The 21,991-nt window shown below is 34.7% G+C and overlaps 1 protein-coding gene and 1 pseudogene across 3 annotated transcripts in view; one reads left to right on the top strand and one right to left on the bottom strand.

Moving 5' to 3' along the window:
- Positions 1–272: 272 nt before the first annotated feature.
- CLINT1 (clathrin interactor 1) overlaps positions 273–21,991 on the bottom strand; it is a 64,788-nt gene continuing 43,069 nt past the window's right edge. For 2 of the 3 annotated variants that reach the window (XM_030834258.2, XM_060296550.1), the window contains exons 7-12: positions 18,315–18,561; positions 16,180–16,249; positions 8,878–8,952; positions 4,817–5,109; positions 3,193–3,397; positions 273–1,994 (exon numbers count right to left, since the gene is read on the bottom strand). In XM_030834258.2, the coding sequence (XP_030690118.1) occupies positions 1,648–1,994; positions 3,193–3,397; positions 4,817–5,109; positions 8,878–8,952; positions 16,180–16,249; positions 18,315–18,561 (1,237 nt within the window). In that variant the 3' untranslated portion in view covers positions 273–1,647. The remainder of the gene's footprint in view (positions 1,995–3,192; positions 3,398–4,816; positions 5,110–8,877; positions 8,953–16,179; positions 16,250–18,314; positions 18,562–21,991) is intronic. The other variant, XM_030834259.2, reaches the window with a different exon arrangement.
- On the top strand, positions 21,500–21,700 carry LOC115840839 (U6 spliceosomal RNA; annotated as a pseudogene).

A 21,991-nucleotide genomic window follows, 5' to 3' on the forward strand; every position in this document is an offset into this window, starting at 1 on the left:
CAAATGAATCACTCTTCATTACCACTTAGCTGAAGTACATGAATTTCTGCCTAATTAGAAATGTTGTAGATGGAACATTAGCAAGAATGGAGCAGGTCAGGATATCTTTGCTGCTTCATTTTTAATTCCTAACAGCAGTCTGATAGGAAGGAATAGAGAAGTCATTAAAAAATTTTAAATTATTTATAAAAATTACTTTGCCCAAATTATAATTATTTCTTCCCCAAACGGTCCCTAATGTCTAACATAATGAAAGAAAAAGCAGTTCCACATTGATTTTAATGAACATTTTAATGTTATGTATAACAGAACTATATTATGAATACAATGGAAACAAAGTTTTATCAATAAAAAAAATTTCAACACAAAGTGGGGAGGTAATAATTTGATGCCTATATTATAGTATTTATTTTAAAAAATATTCCCAGCTTAAGGGTGAAACAATTTTGCATTCCAAACTCTAGAATCATGATTTTCATGTGACCTTAATGCAGAATTACAGCAGGAAAACAATTTAATTAATTTCCTTTATTTGCCATTAAATCGATAAAATCTTTGACTGCTACAGGTCTCCTTTAATAATATATATATTTAACTCCTCTCTATTGGAACCATATTGCTAATGCCATATTATATACACTCAAAACCAAAACAATACTGTATAAAATCTAAAAGCCAACATTGTTGAGTTCTAACATTTATATTGAAGGTCTTAATGGATTTTTACCCTTTTCAAAAATTTTTTGAAGACACCAAAAAAAAAAATAAATATTTTTCTTTTTGACTGTTCCTGACTATTACACGGTGGCTACAGGGATAAACACAGAAGGAAGCCTTGCCAAGTTATCACTGCAAAGTGTAAATAATGACTGCTAAGAACAAATAAAAATACTGGAGGTTTGTTTTTTCTTTTCTTTTAAAGGAAACCATAGAGCAGTCCTGAAAAAAATATTTTTCCGAGTTCTGCACAGGATAATTATAGCAGAAGAAATGGGAAAAGTCCCATAGCTATCACCAATTGCTTAAAGAGGTTTTGTTACAATAAAAATTTGGATAGTATAATAGCAGTATTGCTGGAACATTAGCAAAAGTATATACATTCCAGTTACCTTTGATTTAGCCATAATCACATATGTATGCCTTTTTTGGACAAAAATATATATTTTTATAAAAAACTGATCATCCAACTTTAATGATTTCATATATGGACTCAAGAGTGGTAGTAAAAGGAACAGACCCAATTGTGACAAGGCAATTCAGGGACAGAAAAATCAAGTTCTTCAGGAAAAGAAAAGTATAAAATTAGAGATTCAAACACATTTATTCAGCCCTATTCTAGTATTCCCACATATTATGATATTAAAATGGGCTCCTCAATTTATAAAGGCTTTCAGTGGTCTCACTGCCCCATTTGTGGTCTAAGTCTCACTGGGAAAAATGATTCTGACTGCCTCATCTGAAGCGCCCTTGCCTGGCCATCTGAAATACTAGATATTTTGCTTTTATAAAACAACCTTTTTGGTTCTTAATGTAGGTTTATTTTAATTAATTGATGAAAGAAAGGGGAGTTGACTAGCATTTTCCATCCCAACATCACCTATCTGCACCACTAAAAATCCTTCATTCAATCTGCTCCTTTACAATCTCTTACTTGCTAAAGTTGGCGAAATTTGCAAAGGCATCTTGCTTAGGTTGCACAGTTCCAGAAGTCATGGCTAAGTTGGGCATGCCCATTCCCATTGTGCCTGTCAGGCCCATCCCAGCAGTTGACATCCCTATGTTCATGTTCATGCCCATCATGCTCTGGTTCATCATTGGACTATTTCCAAGAGGGGCCATTCCCATGGTGCCAGTCATCAAACTGGGCATGGTCATAGGCATGGGTCCCCCCATCAGAGGGTTAGTTTGGGGCCGGACAGGAAGCATGTTCGATGGAGAACTGAGGTTTACAGCTCCGAAACTTTGGGTCATCACATTCATAGGCTGTTGCATATCTAACAGCAGAAAAGAGACAAAAGAACTTTATCACACTGAATTCTTAGATTCACAGAGCAGAAAAATAATACAATCTTCCTGACCATCAATACTTGTAAGCGCCAATAAAATTACTTTATAGTGATTTTTTTATAAGAGAAGTCAATTAACTTGTATTGTTTACTCTTGAGAAATATTCAGTGGCTGTTAGCTCTGATTTCCCCAAGATGTAGAAACAGTAAGAGTGGGCTGGCAGAAAACATCAGGCACTTTAAAACCATTCCTATAAAATCTATTACTGAATCCGACCTAACAAGTTGTCAAGAGCTACTGTGTATCAAAAACCTTAAAAAGTTTATATCCTTTGACTCCCTCTATTTTTAGAACATTATATTAAGGGAAAAAATCACAAGTAAAAAGATTTATACAAAACCATGGAGTTATTTATAATAGGAAAAAAGCTGGAAACAACTGAAATAACCAGCAAGAGAGGAAATGCACACTAATATGATGGATAACTATAAAGATCCAAAAATCACGCTTTTTTTGTTTTTTTGTGGTACGCAGGCCTCTCACTGTTGCGGCCTCTCCTGTTGCGGAGCACAGTCTCCGGACGCGCAGGCTCAGCGGCCATGGCTCACGGGCCTAGCCGCTCCACGGCATGTGGGATCTTCCCGGACCGGGGCACGAACCCGCATCCCCTGCATCGGCAGGCGGACTCTCCATCACTGTGCCACCAGGGAAGCCCCATGCTTTCTTTCTTTAAGAATATTTAACACAGAAAAAACAATAATGTTGAATATGAACTGCAAGAAACAAAATATAGACAGAATGATCTCAAGTATTAAAAATGTGGTTAGAAAAGATGGACTGTGAAGAAATATGAATTAATGGTGATTATCCCTGGATTATGGAGTTCAGATGATTTTTGTTTCTTGACATATCTGCCTATATTAAAAATTTTTTCTCAACAAATACTTTTATTTTAGTGATCAGGCTCCCCAAACTCACCACCATACAATAAATGTTAACATGTCAAGAGCAGAATACAAAGCAATTCAATGTGCCAGGAGGGATACCAGGTATTATGTGAAAACAATCTTAAGTGAATACACAGTTGCTTTCAGTACAGTTTTATTTCATGGCTTGAAGTAGTCCTGGCATAAGGGCAAAGGATTACAAATACACAAAGAAATGGGATGTCTTGCAGTAACTTACTCTGTTGTTGAATCATTGTATTGAGTGATGGCTGCTGGGGTTTGGAAGGCTGCATACCAGGTAGTAAGTTGTCTAGGCTGATGTTTACGCTGGGGTCAGACCAAGTAGAGGGCAGGGTTTTGCTGACTGACTTCTGGACCATATCTGTATTCTGATTATAGAGAGGATTAGGCTTCTGCAGCACTGTGCTAACATTTTGCAAAGGCTGGAAAATAGAAAAATGCTCTAAAAATTAAGCATCTGCTCTATAAAGATTACCAGACGGCAATTTAATCATAGTAACTCCAAATATATACTAGACTTTGTAATAAATTCTTGAAACCAATAAGAACAACAAATGTTCTACATTAAGGTCTTCAATATCCTGAATCACCAGCTTCCCATAATATTCCTCTGAAGTCCAAATCATGTTTGGGGTGGGGAAAAAACATATGTACACTAACAGTTATCCTCCCATCACCCCAAGTCTAGAAGCCACAATCCTGGGGCAACTATTAACTTCGGGTTAGTACAACTTTAAGGAAATATACAAGTGGAAATTTATTCTTACAAAATGGAATTCGGGGTATGATTTCTCATGTTAAAAAAACAAAACCATCAAAACAGCAAATTACATTCCACATAACCTGACATATCCCTGCTCCATGTATATTTCTATTGCCTAAAGCAAGCAACACTAGTGGAATTTGGTACAGTACGGACCAATACAGAAGAAAGGAGAAATTCAGGTAAAAGCAGCAGAGGTGCCTGGTAGTTACTACCAGAATAATTGTAACAAGGACAGAAAAAGGGAAATAAATACAAATAGGAAGAATAATTTAAAATGGACCAATGCAAAGACTCACAACACAGTTGCAATTAAGATTGAAAATTAGTAGATTGGCTTTATGCTTAGACCATATGAAAGAAACAGTGAACTGGCTTGAGTTTGTTCAGTTCAATTTAATGGTACTGGTATGGCTTTCATGTCCTTTTTCTTAATGTTAGGTCTAATATCTGTTATACAGATCAGTCACCTTTCTGCTTCTTTCTTCTCTTCCTTCATCCTAACACCCAAAATAGGAGATTCTACATATTAAAATGAATAATTAGCATCATAAACAAATATTCAGAATAGCCTGAGTCAAAAATAGCAAGTTCCTGATACAACTCAGACATATATTCTGCACTTGTTTGAATTTGTCTTTAATTTTTTATTTTTAGGCCGTGCAGCACAGCACATGGGATCTTGGTTCCCCAACCAGGAATCGAACCCACATGCCCTGCAGTGGAAACGCAGAGTCTTAACCACTGGGCCACCAGGGAACTCCTCTATTCCTTAATCTTAAAAACAATTTTTTAAACTATTAAATTCCAATTTATTAGTTCAATAAATTTTCAACAAATGCCTCCTCTGTGCAAGGCATCACACTTGGCTTTGCATGGACAGCAAGAAGAGTGAGAAGGCCTTGCCCTGGAGAACCCAAATGACTATTCCAGGGTAGGGACACAAGGTAAACGCAATGTACAAAAGTAATCTATGTGTCACTTGCTTATTTTTCTGTTTTATGCTAATCTGCCATTAGATAGTTAGAGCATCTCAAAGATTATGAATCACAGTTTCCAAGGGAGGCAGACAACTTACCTGTGATCTTGACATGGGCAAACCCAGACCTACAGTATTAGTGCTCATCATAGAGAAATTCATACTCTGGGAAGATGTCATTGTTGCCTGCGATGAGCCCATAAGATCAAATAGGTCTGAAGAATTTGAGGCAGCTGGAGGTGGGCCTAAAGCTGGTTGTGAGCTACTGACAAGCTCTACAGCTGGCTGTGAGGCACTGCTGAAGAGCTCACCACTGGCAGCAACAGGGCCTGACGGGGCTTGGTTGAAGGCACTCCAGTCACCAAAGTCTCCATTCCCACTTGCTGCTGTTACTGAGAAAGAAAAAAGGGTAAGAAAGTTTCTGAAATGCACAGACAATCTTCCAACTGAAACAAATTAGAGCTGATCTGTGTCCATCCAGATTAACATCTGCAGGTACCATCTCCATCTGGACATTATTCTTTCTCATGAATATTCCACCAGTGTTAACAAGGTGGCAAAGAAAAAAAACTTCCACATATAAAGGAAAATCCATCTCTTGGCATTGGCAGGTCTGAGGTGACACAAAGAAATGACAGAAACTATAACTTTCCTTCAACCTAAGTTTGCATATCAAATAAGTTTCTAGCTAAACAAATATGAACTAGCCTGAGATCCCCAAAAAACAAGAAAAAAACCTCTAAACTGGTTAAACTCTTTGCTGGGAGATCCAGAATCTTCATGCAAGGAGTAACTCAGTAAAATCAGACAGTTCAGCTCATTTTGTTCAATCATTATTTGGAAAGGTTCAAAGAGAAATCAGACTATGATTTATACCATCTCATGTAAATAAAACCCCAAATTCATTAAAAAGAAAAACCCAAAAACTCAATAAAATTAAGACTAGGATTACTAAATTTCTGTAAGAAGTTCTCACCCATTTGGCCATGCTTCCACTGACAACACAAAGGCTACAGAGAGCCATGATATATAACCTTAGTACATTGTTTACTTCAAATGGGACTGTTCAATCTATTTAAGTAAAAAGCGGGGTATAGTCTTAAGAGGGGAACTCATGCTAATATTTAAAAAAAGAAACAAAACTATCACTATGCTTCAAAGTATAATTATAACAAGTTTAAGATTTAATGCATAGAAAAGATTTAATGCATTTAATAATATAAAAATTAATAGGTTAGGGCTTCCCTGGTGGCGCAATGGTTGGGAGTCTGCCTGCAGATGTGCGGGACGTGGGTTCGTGCCCCGGTCCGGGAAGATCCCACATGCCGTGGAGCGGCTGGGCCCCTGAGCCATGGCCGCTGAGCCTGCGTGTCCGGAGCCTGTGCTCCGCAACGGGAGAGGCCATGGCAGTGAGAGGCCCGTGTACCGTGGAAAAAAAAAAAAAAATTAATAGGTTAATTAATAGACTGAAATATTTAAGAGAACGGATTTTGTATTTTACTGGCTGTGTGACCTTACTTAACCTTCTCTGTGCCTTTGTATTTTTATTTTATTTAAAGGAGAGCTTTTATTTATTTATGTGGCCACACCGTGAGGCATGCGGGATCTTAGTTCCCCAACCAGGGATCGAACCCATGCCCCTGCAGTGGAAGCATGGAGTCTTACCCACTGGACTTCCAGAGAAGTCCCCCGTGCCATACTTTTTAAAAAATCTAAGTTACGAAGACTGAATAACTTAATATATAGTAAGTGCCATTTGAGGTTTATTGTTACTTTGGATTAATTGTGAGAAGACAGAGGAGAGGCAAAGCATCACACTTTCTTTCCTTTAGGTATGCCATATAAAAGTATAAGTCAAGCTTCTATAAATTCTGCATACATAATACTATTTGGAACACAATAAATATAAAGGCAAGTGATACTTGCAAAAAAATTTTTTTAAACTAGGCTATACTAAGTAAACAAACCTTGCTTTAAGAAAGGGACAAACAGATAAATATGAATTAATGGAAGTTGAAAAAAGCAAAGGTGAAGAAAGAGCTACATATAAACTGTCATCTGAAAGCAAACAGTATGTAGCTCAAGTTAATTTCTTTGCACTATATGTTCACTTACAACTAGGAAATACATTTTGTCTAGCCTAAAAGGTAACCACCCACTATGATATTGTGTCTCATTATGCTAAATATCAAGAGAACAATAACATTAAGTCTTTAAAATTATATGTTCTATTACCATCTTGTAATGTAAGCACCCTCAAAAGAGAAAATAATTCACTTAGAAACCCCATGTTCTACCAACAATTTAATATAAGAACTGGGCTGATATTCATTACTTCCGGGTTTTGCTAAAATGTCTTTGATCTTCTTTACAAAAAGACTGAATTAAGAGTTTTACAATTAGTTCTATGTATTAAACAATTTAAACTAATTTAGGAAGACTGCTGGATAAAGGTAAACTTTATGCTGATTTTCTATCTGCTTGATCTAGAAAACAGAATAAGAATGGAAACTGGGGCAAAATGTGTTGCCCCATCTGAAAACTTTATCTGAGATGATTAATCATGGGAGGAAGAGATTTCTAGTGAGGCATATATTGTTCAGCAATCATTAATCATTGTTGCAACAGTTTCAGCCCCTTGCGTAATGGTGATCAGGTTATGTTAATCACATAAGATGAAGAGATGTTATCACTTAGCAACATTAACATATTTGAATTATTTGCATAGTAGCCAACTTTATATACATAAAAACTTTGAGAATTACACAGGCAGTCTGTAAAATTAGGGCAATGTTCATTTTCCACTTTGATTTGCCTATAGCAAGGTATTAACCCTTACAAGGTATAACCACACTTCTAAAATAAAGCAGTTCATTACTCCACAATCCTGGTTTCTGGGAAATACTTGGAATTTACACAAGTGGTCCAAATAACCCAAATCACATTAAAACCTATGCGTCTTTCTTCCTAAATCCTCACTAACCTAAACTAGACGGTACTAAATATAAATTTTAATCCAATTAATGGGGATAGATGACTCTACTTGAAATGAATAATAGAACTAATTCAGTTAAATATTTCCTCCTTGCCTCACCTCATGTTTATGATTTTTATAGCTAAATTTTTTATATTATCTCTCAAACTTCAGACTGACCAAATTTTATGGAAAAAAACATTAGAAACAACCCCTTTACAACCTAAAAGACACTTAATAATGAACTCAGACCCTATTCTACACGTCTCTACAGACGTTACTCTATCCTTATAAAGAACCATGACAAGTAGCATTATTCCCAATTTTAGAAAGGTGGAGGCTCAGAGGCTTTCATAAAGTTAAATAGCTACCAAAGTATATGGCAGAGGTAGTAAGATAAAAATATTAATAATAAGGGGGAAAAACACAAGCCCTTCACCTCAGTCCATTATGTTTAAGCCTATATTCTGCTTGGATGTTAGCTTTTTTTTTTTGCCATTTTAAAAAAATTGAGGGTGTTAATTGACACATAACATTATATTAGTTTCAGGTGGACAACATAGTGATTTGATCTTTACAAATATTGTGAAATGATCACAACAAATCTAGAGTATTTTAAAATTTCTAATTTAACATGGAATGAGGAATTCTTTTTTGTCTGAGGTTCAACTGCTCACATTTAAGGATATGCCAAAATGAAATTCAGTTATTTTTCATAGAAATTCTTTTAAGATGTCTAAATTATAAAGAAATGAATTTTGGTAAGATGGTGTGCCCAACTCCAATGTCCCTGAATTTCATTCAAGAAAATCATATAAGCTAAACATAAACCATAATATTCTTGCTGCTAAAACGAGATTTATACTTATTCACACTCCCTACGCACCTACTCCCTGCCCCCCCCCCCGCCCCCTAAAATAAAACAAGAGTCACTTATGAGTGAGGGCAATTTTATTTAGGTGTACCTGAGTAGTCTGCAACCAGATTAATTCGTCTGGCACATTTAGGATACTGGCCCAATAAAGTACCTTTGTGAATAAATTCTTTGGGAATTGGGAATTATAAATACTACTACAAGTAGAAGATGGCCAAAAGAAGCAGATGGGGGTGGGGTGGTGAAGGGTTGTTTTGTTTTGGTAACATTTCCACTGCCCCTAGATTTCTGGCCAATCAAATCATATCGTACCTTGGGAAGGGAAATTGCTTGATGCAGCGGCTGAGCCAAAGTCAGCAAAGCCTCCAAATAAATCAGCTGATCCTCCTAGAAATTAAGTATGAGGAAAAAAAACTGTCAGAACCACAGCACAACTGATAGCACTTTTAGGAAGCCATTTTAGCACTGCACTCAAAAAATACCCAATACTAGAGCCCCAAGACCCATCATAACAGCTAGTTAGTTGATCCAGCTTTTCATGTCACCATGTTCCCTTTAAGCTACCACAGGACAGACGCTCTTACAGTATCCCTCAGTTCTATAACTAGTAATATAATAGATACTACAACTGTGGTTACAGTTACCCCTTACTCACATTTCACGAACATAATGTAGGCATGCAGTTTATCTGGCCAATTATGCTCTTTATAAGAATCTTCAATGGATGCTAAAACCTGGGTAAAATGTTGCTGGGTAATCAAATCATCACTCCACAGATTACAAATAAAAAGAGATTAAGCTACTTTTACAGTGCAGAAATCAGATAGATACCACCTTAAACAAGTGCTCAAACTTAATGTCACTAATAATCGGACAAAATAGCACTCATGGGTCTTCTAATATAAAGGGACTAAAAAAGAAATCATCACCCAAATTCTTCCCAAAAATATTTAACCTGACTCCAGTCATGAAGAATGAATCAGACAAATACAAATTGAGGGACATTCTGCAAAACAGCTCTCAAGACTCTTCAGAAAATGTCATCATAAAAGAAAAAGACTAGGACCACTCCGGATTAAAGAAGCCTAAAGAAACATGGCAAGTAAATGAAATGGGTGATCCTTGACTGGACTCTGGATATTTAAGTAAGTGCTATACTGAAATGACGTAATTGAGACACCAGGGAAATGTGAATATGGTCTATTATACAACAGTACTGTTTTACTGTTAAATTCCCCAAGTATGATAATTATATTATGATTGTGAAGGAGAATGTCCTTCTTGTAAGGAGATACACGCTGAAGTATTTTAGGGGCAAAATGTCATGATGTTTGCAATTCTCTCAAACGGTGCACAATAAACAAACAAAACCAAAAAAGAACTAGAGAGAGACAAAGAAAATGTGACAAATTTTCTGCAGTTTGACTTTTTTTAAAATAAAAGGGGAAAAAAAAACCCCAAAAACCCTTGAAGTTGATCTGCATAGTAATCAGTTTTAATAGCTATAGGAAGAAAAATGAATGCAATGATTTACGTGGACTATTTTTTCCTATTGTTTACTTGCAAATATTTGCAAAATACTTGCATTTTTAATCCTTGAAAAAAAAACCAGTAGCTTTTTGCTACTTCCAGACTGGTGTTTTTAAAGGGGTGAGAGTCAAATCATAAGGCTGCAGATCAATCTGCATGCATAACATCACATTCTCATACAAATTTTCATTTGTAAACACTAAATAGGTACGAATATTTACTTTTATCTATAATTTGAACAGTAACATTGTTAAATTTTATATTCCACTTCTCCTCAATTCAGTTATCAATGAAACAGCAATAGTCAAAGGATCTAAAACCTTAAATAGTTGTCCTTATTTTTGTCCTTAAAGATTTCACCTCTTAAGAGTCACAACCTTAGAAATTTAGAGCGGCAGTTCAATTATAGTGCTTTTACTGTTATGTGAACATTATATAGGTTACATCACAGCTGCTTAGCCTGCAGTGCTTAGAAACTAGCCAGGTGGGACTGGAACATCTGGGCTGCACTCAAATACCACCAGGGACAGCTTCCAACATCTGGTGCCATTTCTGAATTGTCTTATCGCTGCAAGACATTCTGTCCCATCTGCTACACTCAACTGGGTTAATTAAACTAGAACCATCTCCCCTTCTTAATAAATAGCCAGCAGTAATAAAAGGAACAAATCAGTTTCTGACACAGGTGAACTTGGTATTTCTTTTTAATGCACATTTACTGTAGTCAACTATCAGCAGGCCTAACAAATTCCTTATTCCTTCACCTCATTACAGATGCACATATTCACATATATACTCACTCACCGTGAACTAACTTCCACCAAGGCCAAGGTTCTCTACTCCTAGCAACAACTACAGCTTATATGTCTGCTTTTGCTTTATCCAAAGGAAAATATCACAGTGATTTTTCTCTTCTTTAAAGGTACATAGGTCATAATAAATGTGACAACAGGTACAAAAGATCAATGAGCTATATTTTTAAACTATATAAACAAGCACATATATTAATAAAATCTAGCAGGGAAATCAATGGTGTGAACAGTTGCTGCTTAATATTCATAAGTATGTCTTCTGTAATATTCCTTCATGTTAAAAATATTGATCAAAGTATACTGTTAGGTAACAGAATGATAGTTCATCTTTTATTATAACATTAAGGGATTTGAAAATAGGGGATTATTTTCATTTTCTTCATCCAAGCAGTGAATAAACATCAATATGTAATTTATTATGCCAAATGAGTTCGGAATTTTCAAATCTTATCCAGTCTGGGCTACAAAGAAAATTCATGCTGTGGAGTATAGCACTGAATACTGTGAATCACATCTTCAAACTGGGTGACATATTTTATTTTTGTCCTATCCTGAATTTAACATTTCAAATAATTATTTTGTTATTCTATTGCTCTACATTCTAACACCTAAGCTAAAATTATACTATGTTCATAACTTGTCTATAGCAAATATTATTCTTTCCATCCACACTGCAGGGAGTTTAATTTCAAACATGACTAATTTAAGAACACTGGAGGTAAAAGAGTGGAAACACACATAAGAATTTAACAAATAGAAGCCACCTTTCCTTGAAAAGGATTTAACTTTTCTCCATCTTCTGAAGTGCCACAGATTATACTTCTACTGTGTTTTACATAATGTGATCCTCAACTTTGGAAACTATCTCAGAAATTAAAAATCTCTTATTTCATTTAGGAAAAGTTTCTCCCTCCTAGGAGGGACTATCCAAACCTATATGCATGATGTTATTCATACCAATGCCTTAAATTTAACAGACATTTTCTATACTTAAGCATTTTTCCCAGGTAACTTCTATCTAAGGGAATTTAAGTAAGAGTCTACCAAAAATTGCTGCATGTGGAAGACTGCTAAATTTCACAATAAGAGCTATCCTTCAAGATTCCCACATGAGAGGTGTCATTATAAATGAACCATTTCCATCTGCCTTTTCAGGGAAGCAAGGAGGTTATTTACAATCACCAGCTGGGAACATGTATTTTCCAAAGCAACACTGTGAACAGGAAAAATATAGTTGAACTAGACAGTGCTTTAACTATAAATGGAAATATTCTTTAATGAAGAATTTAATCTAGATTACGTTATGAAAACTTTTGCACAAGGAGTTCTAATAAATACAAAATTAATAGAAATGACAAAAAATTGTAAATATATGATGAAGAACTAATATAAATAAGTTTTTAAAAAATCGATAAGGATAAACAACCCCAATTTAAAAAAAAAGGACAAAGGACATGAATAGACAAGTTACAACTAGCAATATAAAACCATGAAAAGTTTCAAAGTCAAGTCATCAAACACATGCAAAATAGAATGAAATATTATTTTCTCCTTACCAAAATGGAAGATTTTGAAAGATGCTACTTCACTACTTTATAACAGAGAGAAGTTTGGAAACAAATCAAAACCTAATGTCCAAAAAATCAGAGGCTGACTGGTCAAGTAAATTACAGCATATTTACATAATGTTAAGACTATAAAGCAATTAAAAGGTCTGTAAAATACCAACTATAATAAGGAAATGGTCATGAGATTTTAGATGAAAAAGAGTTTACAAAAAAATATAATAACAATAAAATCTTTATCTAGAAGCCTGAAAAAGATTTGCAACATAATAAATGCTTTATTTACAATGCTTGGTGTCAGTTTATTTATCTCTTGTAAAAATAAAATACAGTGTGTGTGAGTTGTGGAAAAAAAATAAATAAATAAATGCTTAAATAAAATATATTGACTGATTATACAGAAAATGTTTAAAGAAAGACTATTCACCAAAATTATTAATAGTTAACTTTATGCACCTAAGTTACGGTGAATTACTTTTTTTCCATAAAATTTCTAAAATGAGCACACACTACTTTTATATTAGTGAAAACAGAATATGGTAAAACATTTCATTCTTAGTAAACTTAGGTTAAACTAGAGACAACGCCCATGAAAATTCTAATATGTAAGTTGGGTTGTAATAACCAGTAACTTGGCTATAACAAGGTGGTTCACATCCATGTAAATATCCTCAACTAACTTTAGTGATAACGGAGTACAAGGCAACAGGTTCAAATGTAAATGTAATGAACATTTTGGATTTTATACACGTTAATCTTAAAAGATATTTTTTAACAACCAAAAAATCAAAAGATATTGCAAGCCTTGTAAAGTCTTTATATTTTCTCTTCAACCTCATTCATTGTACTAGAAACAACTTATGTAGTAGTATGTTAATCAAGATCTGAATTCCTTAATTACAAAAGGGACAAAAGGAGACAACGGAAACTCTGAAGACGAGATATACTAAAAATGAAATGGAATGGTTCTTGGCATTATATTTGTAACTGGCTTATTTTCTAAATACATTATTATTCATTTAAAAAATGTTTACTTAGAGACATACTATGTATAAATGTCACCAAAATATCATTTGAGTACAGATTTTAAAAGAACATCACCAGAGTGGGACATTTATCATCAGAGTCTCAAGAAAATCTTGATGAATGGGTTTCACATGTGTACTTTTAAACTTGGTTGATATTCCACAATGATTTTACCACATATACTTCTGAAGATGCTAACAAAAAGGATGAAATAACACATAAAAAAAGAAAATCTGAGCATTTTCTCCAAGGAGACATTTATCTGGTGAATGGTACAGAAGCTGTATCTGCTTAGGTTTACAGTTCATGTCCATATTACTTGCATGACAGCAGTATTATAAATATAGGCACACATTGGAAATGACACCCAAATGGCATACCAAATAGCAATGCTGATATGGTAGATTCTTAGACTTTCTTACATGTAGGTGCTAAAGATTTAACATCCAATTTTTTTTTCCACTGCTGAATTCAATTTAAAATATATTACTACTAAAATATTTAAATAGAAATTCATAGTAATGAAATTCATCTTACTGATTGGAGGGGGTTCTACACAAAGTGGTTAAACTGTTTCAAACAGGAGTGAACTTTAAAAAATAATTATGGGGACTTCCCTGCTGGTGCAGTGGTTAAGAATTCTCCTGCCAATGCAGGGGACACGGGTTCGAGCCCTGGTCCAGAAGGATCCCACATGCCGCGGAGCAACTAAGCCCATGTGCCACAACTACTGAGCCTGCACTCTAGAGCCCACGAGCCACAACTACTGAGCCCTGTGCCACAACTACTAAAGCCCGCACGTCCAGAGTCCGTGTGCCCCGCAACAAGAGAAGCCACCTTAAACGAGAATGCAACGAGAAGCCCGCACACCTCAACAAAGAGCAGCCCCCTCTCGTGGCAACAAGAGAAAGCCCGCGCACAGCAATGAAGACCCAACGCAGCCAAAAAAAATTAATTAAAAAAAAAGAGTGACCGTGATAATAAACAGTGAACAATTAAAAAAAAATTTATGATGTCAACCCATTTTCGGTTGGTTTTTAGAAATTATTAAGATAAAAACATTAAGGCAAGAAATATTCCAAATTTCATTCAGACTTTGTCTCAATTACTGTATTAATATTAATTGCTACTTCTATTTAATTAGCCAATCTACTGCTTGCACTAGAGAAGAAAAACCACTCAAAGGTTTCTTGCCAAGCAAAGGAAGCATGCTGGTATTTAATAATTCTCTCTGTTCAAAGCAATCTGGCTAACACCAAGGAAAAAAGTTAGATTCACTCATCTGACCTTCCTAGTTAATTCTTCTCTGATTGCTCCATTAAAAATTTTCACAGATGCATGAAAAGGGCTCTTTAATATTTCATACCAGGCAATCCAAAATAGTTGATATTCTGTGACACTAAGTCTGTATTATATGACTACATGCTAACTACCAGTTAATACTACTATGAAAATCTTCAATGTACAAAAAGACAGCACATAAATTGTTAAACAACTAATGTAGTTGTTTGCAAACTTGGGCATGACAGTTCAATAGAGTTTAAGGAATAATTTTACGTAGTTACATTTACAGAAAAAAGGGAGTGGGAACTGAAGAATCTCAGAAATTGGATTGAACCAGACACCCGAGTAAGTTCACACCTAGTCTAAGAATTAATTTTATGATAGTAGGCAAGGACAGGGAGAAAATAATAGGAGACTTTAATCATATGTACTAAACTATCAGTGAGAAGTAATTTTCATCATAAACACTAATGTAAATTTTAAAACAATTCAGTTTTGAAAAATTATTACACACAACTAGAAACAACAGATTTACTTTGACATTATTTCTATGCCAATCTCGCCAGTTACATTTTAATGTGAAATGAACTTTAAACATAAGTTTTATTTCTTAAGCTGTTTTGACTTGCAGTACAGTTTATTACGACTCCATAATCATCAAATGCAACCTAAAATAATCAATTTTCTTGAAAACAATTTATAGGGAATTACTCAAAAAAATCTAGCACATACTGGACATCAAACTGAAGAAACCATTAATCTTCTCTGTGAGAAAATCTTGGTAAATGGACTATTCTTTTGCTGCAGCCCTCTTTAAAATATGTCACACTTTCACAGAATGCCCCTTTCCTCCAAAGCACTCTGTATGTTTATAACTAGGTAACTATTTGTGACTCTTTGGTTAATGATTACTTCCTCCACTTGACCTTACCGTGAGGGCAAGAACTGTTTTACTAAGCATTATACTGCAAGCACCCAGGCCAGTGTCTGGTTCGATAAATGTTTAGTGAATAAATGAATGAAAAGTTTAAATGAACTCTAGGCGTGGGTAGTTTGACAGCCAGAATTAAGATTTATGGAAAGACAGTGAAATGGGCAGAGCAGTCCATTTTGCTTATAGAAAAAGCAAAGGGACGCCAAATACTCAGTGCTAAAGAAATTGAGAGAGATTACTGAATTACCAGTCAAATATTTAAGTGCTCACCTTCCTTATTTAAGGCAATTAAACACTTCCTCCCAAATAATGCTCAAAGTGAATTAATTTCACATTAAAAATAAATCTAATGCAAAAAATTTTTTTTTAAATTTTCATTCCATCTTTTATTTGCCATTAAAAAAAATTACTCTGAAACCAAGAATACTATTGATAAAAAGAAAAAGCCAATATGGAAGCTTACCTGTTGATTGGCTGGTGCCATCAAACAGATCAACAAGGTCACCAGATGACTTACTGCTAGGCACTGAAGTCTGAAAACACACACAGAACTAAATAAGCTTAGAAAACATATTTCTACTATTTTTTTAAAAAAAATCTGCTCTACTCATCTTTAATTCCCAACTGAGACACAAATACCTGTAATTATCTTAATAAAGGTAGATTTCCTTTTCTGAAAAAAGAGAAGTGACCTTGAATCCTTATGGAGAGATAGTATTTTTAAATGCCTACCATTGTAAAAGTCCCTAACATCCACACTCCTCTTTTCCCTAACTCACTTCTTTTCGGAGATCAGACAAGATTAGGCATGTCCACTACTCCTGGGTTACTTTCTCATTTCTTACTGCATTTCACTCTGAAAAAACATACCTTCCAGATCCCACTCAAATCTTAACACAGAATCACTTGAGAAGCATTAAAGAAATATATACGCCCAGCTCCATCACAACATACTGAATCATAATTGCCCAGGTTGGGATCTTGGTCTGTACAGTCTTAGAAAGCTCCTTTAAGTAATTCCAATGCATAAGAAGGTCTGAGATCTACTGGACTGGAGGCCAACATCCTATCTAGCTCAGGTCAGTATAATTCTATGTTGGTCTGATATACCTTGACATCTGTTTTATATTTAGTTCCCAAACTAAACTGTGGGCCTAGAGTTGTAATATGATTTTTCTCCTATACATAGTTCTAAGCACCCTAATGCATAGGTCCTCAATGTTCAATACATACATGTTAAATTAGAACAGAAGTGCTAGGCAACAGGAAAACACTGTAAATTCCTAGGCATGTTAATTTGAGCTTTGAAGATTAAAACACTATATACTGTGGTTCAAAAAGGTCTTGAGGTTGAAAGAGATCTGAAGCAGCTGAGTAACTTGCTGAGAACTTCAGAGTTCTATGCATTTTTTTTGGTAATAAAAACAAAGTCAAAAAGCTTACACTATAAATTTAAAGTATTTATGCCAGGGACATACATTCAGGCTGTACTACATATTGATACTTAAAATCCCTTTAAGATATAAAAGTCTCAGTTTACTGTTAAAAAAAATTATACAGGTTGGATGATTTTCCCCATGCAACCATAAATGAACTCTTCATATAACAGCCATCATGTATTATTTGGGTGTTAATTATGACTATCTACCAGATCTTAGACAGTCATCAGTAAGCAACTGTATCCACAGCAGGGGAAAACTAAGACCACAAGGAAATAACACATCCATTTCCCCCTTTTAACTACAACTAAAGTTGAGTTGTAATTTTGAGGTTTTCCTCAAAACTAAAAAGAGCACAATATGGGTGAAATTATACACCAGAAGATATGTGGGAAAACTTGACACAGTTCTTGACACTAAGTAGGACTAGCTTTATTTTTAGAGTCACCTGCAATTTGCAAGATACATTAGAAAAATATTTTCCCTAGCTTTCAGCTACATTTGATGCAAAGATACAAGCTAGGTGAATACTAGTGGGGGGAGAGTAACAAAACAACTATTGAGGCTTTCAGGGCAAACCTCCCTCTTAGGCAGATTTCTGTCCAAAAGACTAGCTTGCAGCCAGGTATCTATCAATCAGGTGGATTTCATTTCTGTGCGGAATAAAAAGTGAAGACAGTTACAAGAATTAGTGCTGCTACTAATCAATACTGACCACAGGGCAAATAAACCTCCTTTTCAGAGGAACGATCTCTGTATTAAACAAGACCAGTTCCGCTATATAACTACTTGTCATATATACAAGTGGTCATTTCTTACAATTTCCAAACACTACCATGTTTTCCTTAGTGAATCTCACACTTGGTACCAGTGGTGGTGTCTAGAAGGAAACAGAGGCACTACATTCTGATTCACAGCCTTTCCCAAATGAACCAAGAGTGTTATTACTATTTTCATAGAAAGTATATAGATAATCATTCAGCAATTGGACAGGTTTCTTCCTCCAAAGAGATTTCTTATTATTAATGACTAATACATGCCAGATGATCTATAATTAATATGATTACCTAGAAATGCCTGAGACTACTAATGCAGTAATTCTAAAAGTAATTTATAAGAATAAAACTGTGTATAATGTGTAAACTCGTGCCATTCCCACCTTAACTGAAGACTGAGGTGTATGAGCTGAAGCATTCTGATCTGGACTTGCTTTGTCCCCTGTGTAATGTGCTGCTGCTCCAAGATCAATGGTTTTGGAAGGATTTGCTGTGCGCTTGTGTCTTGTGGTGGTGGTCTCTGTGGCCTGTGTGATATGGATATGTTTTGTCGTCACAGTCTCCTCTTCATCTTTGAATTCACCTTTGGGAGATCTGCCTCTTCTTGCTTTCTTTTCCTCATCACTGTCACTAAAAGATATTAAAAAAGAAGGAAAATAATAAGACTAGTGATTACTTTAAAATGGAGCCCTCAGTGATTTGAGCTAAAGAATTTCAAATGTAGTAACTCCAAAATTCCATACTTTGACTATTTGACAGGGATCAAGAGAATGTTATCTAAGCTATCTGAATAATCATATGTATGCACTGGGGAGCGGAAGTGGGAACCCATCAAATTCCCCAGGTAAGTCTAAAACACTGCTACAAAAAAGTATTTACATAAATGTGTACAAATAAAAAAGCCTGAAATAATTCAAGTGATTATTTATTATAGATTTAAAGCTTAATTAAAAAATAAAATAGCAGGGTTATTCTCCTATCAGAATCAATTGATTAGAGTCTAGGAGCTCAAATAGCTGCATTTGATAACCATTTTCTTGAAATGGACTGTGCAACAACTACAATTCCATTTATATAACATGAATCTGTCACTGACTCTCCTATACTAATGCAAATATATAATAAAATACTATAATTTCGATGGATAGCTTTTAAATATTATCCTATCTGCATTCAAATGATTAAACTCTCATCTGTAAATGCAGAAAAATGAGGTAATGCACTTTACAAGAACTGTGCTCTATTTTACTATATAGAATCGCGAGATCAAACTTTCACAAAACTAAGAAAACTGCTTCACAGAAAATTTAAATATATTTAAAATATTTTAAAAGAATTCCTTTTCAGGCACATTCAAAGATTTTTTCTTCTTCTTAACATGCGAAAGGAAAAAAATACAGAACGAGTAAAAGAACTGTGTTTTTCATATGCCCCAAATTAAATATGTCAGTACTAGTGTGCTCTCCAGTAATGACGCATTGGGTTTTTTTTTCTGGTGCAAGTAGGACAGAGAGAGAAATTGCCTGAAATACATTCCATTACCTATTATTTCTTAATTTCAGAGTAGGTGGTTTAAATTATAAATATTCTGAAGTAAAATACTTAATTCTCCTTAAAACTATGACTATTATTACTGATGCAATTTAACTCGGACTAATCTAAAGCAATTTCTACTTAAATATAAATCAATTTGGAACCTGTATAAATCAAGAATCAAGAAGAATGGCTTCCCACACTGAGCAAAGGGGTTAAACGTATTTTTATCTATAAACATTTTAGGGAATCTACAAGTTCTGATCAAGTGTTCAAAACCCCTTGTCACTTACTAATTTCTCAGCAACAAATGACCTAAAAATTACCACCATCAGTCCTATATCTAAGACTGAAACTTCTTACCTTTCTGATGTCCAATTTGATTATAGTGCAAGGTAATTTCTTTACAAGGTGAGAATATAAACCTTACTAGCACACAATGAAATGAAAGCTTCAGATATGATCAGTGTTCAAGAATTCCTGAATCTAATAATGAGCTATTAAGTCTAAAATTCTGATAACATGCCAGATAGGTCCCATGCAACTTTGTCTAAAAATCTATTCTTCTCTCACATATACTCCAAGATGTAAGTCCCTGGTTTGCTCTTTAGTTACTAAAACAAATAACATACACTACATTTTCACTCTTTTAAACCTGAATATATAAAAGATTTAGGAACTCTAGCAGATCCTGTCTTAGAGGCAAATGTAGAAAAGAAAAAATCAAGGAAGAAACAGAAAAAAAGAATAGGAAGACAAAGCAAGTAAAGAAAAATTGTGGGTGGAGGGCAAAGAAGAGAAAACAAAACAAGAAGGTACATAGTTAGATTTCTAACCAGCCTACCTACCTGATTCCCATACTTCTTCAGGAAATAGCAACAGAATATGTGGCCACTATGTTTTCTAAGTCAAACCAAAAGTGTGAACACAAAGGCCACAAGAACATTAAAGAGGGAAAAACAGCACAGAGTATTTGAGGTAGGCATCGTTTTCCATAGTTTAGTTATTTATTATTACCATATGCATACACCTTCAGTATAAAAGAGCTAGAAATATAGTTGTAAAATATATTCAAAGTATTAAAAATAAATTCTGGTTCTTCAAAGGTCATATTCCAGAAACAGACAGGAATTCCACAGATTTAATAAATATGGAAACGTAATGAGAAGACACTAAAATATTTTAGAATCTGAATAGTTTCAAAATTATTATTTTTATTTCTTTTTAATGACCCCTAAATCTGAACTGTTAAAGATTTTTTAATAAGAGAAAAAGAGATGGTACTTAGTTACAAGAACTCACTTGAAGTTTTGGTCGCATCTCTGCGTTACTTTAGGCAAGTTCCACACAGCCTGACTGGGCTTCAGTTCTTACTCCCCAAAAATAATGGTAAAATCCTTGCTCTAGACTATCTAATAGAGATACAGTGAGGCACAAATGACAAAGATCTTATAAAACTTGCTTTGCGCATTAAGTGCTACATATATTGCCCTTATAACTGGCAGAAAAACTAGTTAATAGCTATATTGGTAGGTAAGAAAAAGTGAATGCTAAAAGGTTCCTAGTACTGTTCTATGTAAAACTAAATACAAATACCCCACCATTAGAAAATGTAATCTATGAAAATACAGGTCATACTCGAAAACATTTTAGTCCAAATATCCATCTGGAGTTTTTTTTTTCTGGTATAAACTGACACAGAATCTTAATGAAATGTCACAGGAAGAATTTTCAAACCCCTAACTTTTGTTTAAATCTAATAAAATAATAAACTTCATTATCCCTCAGCAATACCTTAGATCCCTGGATCATCAGATGCCCAATTGCAAAATAAGCTATTCAAGTTCTTACTGGGAAAAAAAATTCCAATAAATGGCCTGAATAAAAACATACAGGAAATGTGATCAATTTTAGAAATAAATGGACACAGACAAGGAAAGTGTGTCAATACTAAATGCAAATGTCTGACACAGCATCTTATAAACAGCTGCACTGTATATATGTGTGTGTAAATACACACACACACACTATATATATGTATAAATCAGCAGCAAATATACTAAAAATGGAACAATACAGTGAAAATTCGCATGACCTGGGAATTCCCTGGCGGTCCAGTGGTTAGGACTTGGCATTTTCACTGCCATGGTCTCGGTTCAATCCCTCGTCAGGGAACTAGATTAGCCTGCCCCCATGCAAGGCTGACATGCAAATTCATGAATTTTTCCATATTTTTGCACAAGGCATTTTTAGGGGAGTGAAACTACTCTGTATGGTTCTGTAATGGTGGATACTATGCATTTGTCAACTATACAACACAGTAAACCCTAATGCAAACTGAAGAGTTTAGTTAATAATATTGGTTATCAATTGTTAATAAATGTACCACACTAATGCAAGATGTTAACAACAGGAGAAACAGTGTGTGTGTGCATGCATTCTTGCACTTGGAGAGGTGGGGTTATGCAGCAACTCCCTGTACTTTATGCACAATTTTTCTGTGAAGCTAAAATTGCTCTAAAAAATA

Source organism: Globicephala melas, chromosome 3 (genome assembly GCF_963455315.2).
Source record: "Globicephala melas chromosome 3, mGloMel1.2, whole genome shotgun sequence".
NCBI classification, from domain to species: Eukaryota; Metazoa; Chordata; class Mammalia; order Artiodactyla; family Delphinidae; genus Globicephala; species Globicephala melas.